This window comes from Mus caroli, chromosome 5 (genome assembly GCF_900094665.2).
Source record: "Mus caroli chromosome 5, CAROLI_EIJ_v1.1, whole genome shotgun sequence".
NCBI classification, from domain to species: Eukaryota; Metazoa; Chordata; class Mammalia; order Rodentia; family Muridae; genus Mus; species Mus caroli.
Genome location: NC_034574.1, coordinates 129,831,605 through 129,834,105, shown reverse-complemented (window position 1 = coordinate 129,834,105; position 2,501 = coordinate 129,831,605). Strand labels below are relative to the sequence as shown.

General features: G+C 49.9%; 1 protein-coding gene across 1 annotated transcript in view; it reads left to right on the top strand.

The window, feature by feature from the left end:
- Nucleotides 1–129: 129 nt before the first annotated feature.
- Nucleotides 130–2,501, top strand: part of Znhit1 (zinc finger HIT-type containing 1) — a gene marked incomplete at its 3' end in the record, with an annotated part of 4,343 nt that continues 1,971 nt past the window's right edge. The window contains exons 1-2 of the mRNA XM_021163418.2: nucleotides 130–226; nucleotides 2,022–2,192. Coding sequence (XP_021019077.1) covers nucleotides 205–226; nucleotides 2,022–2,192 — 193 coding nt within the window. The remainder of the gene's footprint in view (nucleotides 227–2,021; nucleotides 2,193–2,501) is intronic.

Here is a 2,501-nt window from a genome sequence, read left to right as displayed (position 1 = left end):
ACGCGACCGGAAGTAGGTTTGCCCCTATCAAAGATGGCGGAAAGCTTGCTGATCTCCAAGGGAACATCACGTAATGACTTCAAGCGGGAGGGGAAAGACTGCGCACGCGTACGTGTGCACGCCACCGGAAGGGGTGTGCTCAGAGCAAGGGTCGGTGGTTAGTACGCGTGCGCAGTAGGCTCTTCTGTCAACTGTGTTGCGCCAATGGTGGAGAAGAAACCCGCCGGTATGTGAGCCTTGAGTGGTTCGCCCTTTTGTGCATCCCAAGTTCAAATTCAGCCTAACATCTCCCCGCCTAGTTTTTCACGTCAATTACCTTCGCTCAGTGTTGGAACCATTAATTCNTGTTTTGTGACTGCTTGCTTCAGCAGACGCTGGGGATGGAGAGGATATGTTGTCTCTCCAAAGCCTGGGTGCTATGAGCAGTGGTACTCACCTCAGCTTCTGGGTTGTTTTGCTTTTTTTTTTTGTTTTTGTTTTTGTTTTTTTCTTCGAGACAGGGTGCGTACCCTTGGCTGTCCTGGAACNAGCTCTGTAGATTAGGCTGGCTTGGAACTCACAGAGATCTGCCTGCCTCTGCCTCCACACTGCTGGGATTAAAGGCGTGCGCCACCATCGCTCCACTTTCCTCCAGCTTCTGGATATTGGATGGAGGGAACAGAGAAACCTAGGAAATCAAAGGGCTTGGCTTTGGGTACTACACACACACGCACACACACACACTTCATACACACTTCATTCCTTCCTTTCTCTTTCTTTTTTGTAATGTAGCCTAGGCTGTTTATGCAAACTAGGCTGAACCTCAGCCTCTTGGTGTCCTGTAGTCCTGAAGTCTGTGGTTTGGGGGAGTTCTGGTTTGAGACTGGCATGTTATGGGAAACCCAGCACCAGGAATGGGCAGGTGAGATGGTGCATGCAGTAGGTAAAGTTGCTTGCTGCCAAGCCTGACCACTTGAGTTCAGTCCCCAGGATCCACATGATAGGAGAAAAGGCTTCCATACGTTGTCCTCTGACCTCTGCACGTGTACTGCAACACCTACATGTGCACAGAAACACTCAGAATAAATGAATTTTTTGAAGAGAGATAGAAATACAAGAAAAAGAGGTCAGGGATGANCCCCTGCTGNTAGGGTGTTGTCCAGCATGCCCAAAACTCTTGCTCCATCCCCAGCATCACATAAGCCTGGTGTGGCTGTGCACAGGAGGTCATCCCAGACCAGCCTGGGCTTCCTGAGATCCTATCGAAGGTTGTGGGGGTGAGAAAGGGACAGGCCAAAGAGTGTTATCAATTAAAGAAAAAGGACAGGCAGAAGCAGCCTCGAGAGCAAGAGAGGAGCCAAAATGTCGGGATAGGAAATATATCCAACAAGATAGGGGGACATCTGGGAGCCACACTGGGGAGACTTTTAGTCCAAGGAAGGTAGTTGGTGCAGTTACANGGCACAGGCATGCATCTCAGGCTGAAGGAACATTCTAGATATGTACACTGGATTTTGCCCTACTGAATCACAGGTGTTGAGAATATGGAAGCCAGAAGTCAATACTGTGTCAATTCTCAAAGGCACTCTTTATTTATTTTAATTTGTCAATACTGTGTCAATTCTCAAAGGCACTCTTTATTTATTTTAATTTGTGTATGTGTGCTGCTCTGTGCAAGTGAGTGCACGGAGGACAAAAGAGGCAGTTGGAATTACAGAAGGTTGTGAGCCACCCTNGTGGCTGCCGGTCCTGGGTCCTGGAAACAGCTGTAGCACCCTGCAAGAGCAGGAAGTGGTGTTAACCACTGAGCCATCTCTCCAGCTGCAATTTTTTGTGTCTCCAGTTATTGCTGGGACTGAGAGGACTTAGAGACAGCATAAAGGACCGAAACAAGCTTGCCAAGCTGGAAGAAAGCAGGGTGAAGAGCTGGGAATTCCTCACAGCATAATGAAGGGGCCGAGGCCAGGAAACTGGGGCTCTAGGCACCTGCAGTGCAACTTTCCTCCTTTCTTGACCCCGGTAACTCTCTTTGCCCCATCTAGTTCGCTCCCAGGACCCTGGACAGCGGCGGGTGCTGGACCGGGCAGCCAGGCAGCGGCGGATCAACCGACAGCTGGAGGCATTGGAGAATGACAACTTCCAGGATGACCCCCACGCCGGCCTCCCCCAGCTGGGCAAGAGGCTCCCTCAGTTTGATGATGATGCAGACACAGGTGAGATGGGGGTTAGGGAGGAGGAGCAAGACAGTGCCCTGAAGCTCCTTGCCACCTGTAACTGCAGATGATGCCAATGAGCGCAGATGGGAATTGCATCTTTATTGTGTTTTCAATTTCCTTACTTTGTGTGCATGCATATGTGTGTCTGTTCATTCCTGCGCAGGCTTGCCTGTGGAGATCAGAAATAAACTTACAGGAGTTCGTTTTCTCCTTCCAGAGTTGAAATTCTGCTTACTCAGGTTACTGCGTTCAGCAGCAGGTGCCCTTAAGCACCGAGCCATCTTAGCAGCCCTTGTTTCTTTAAAA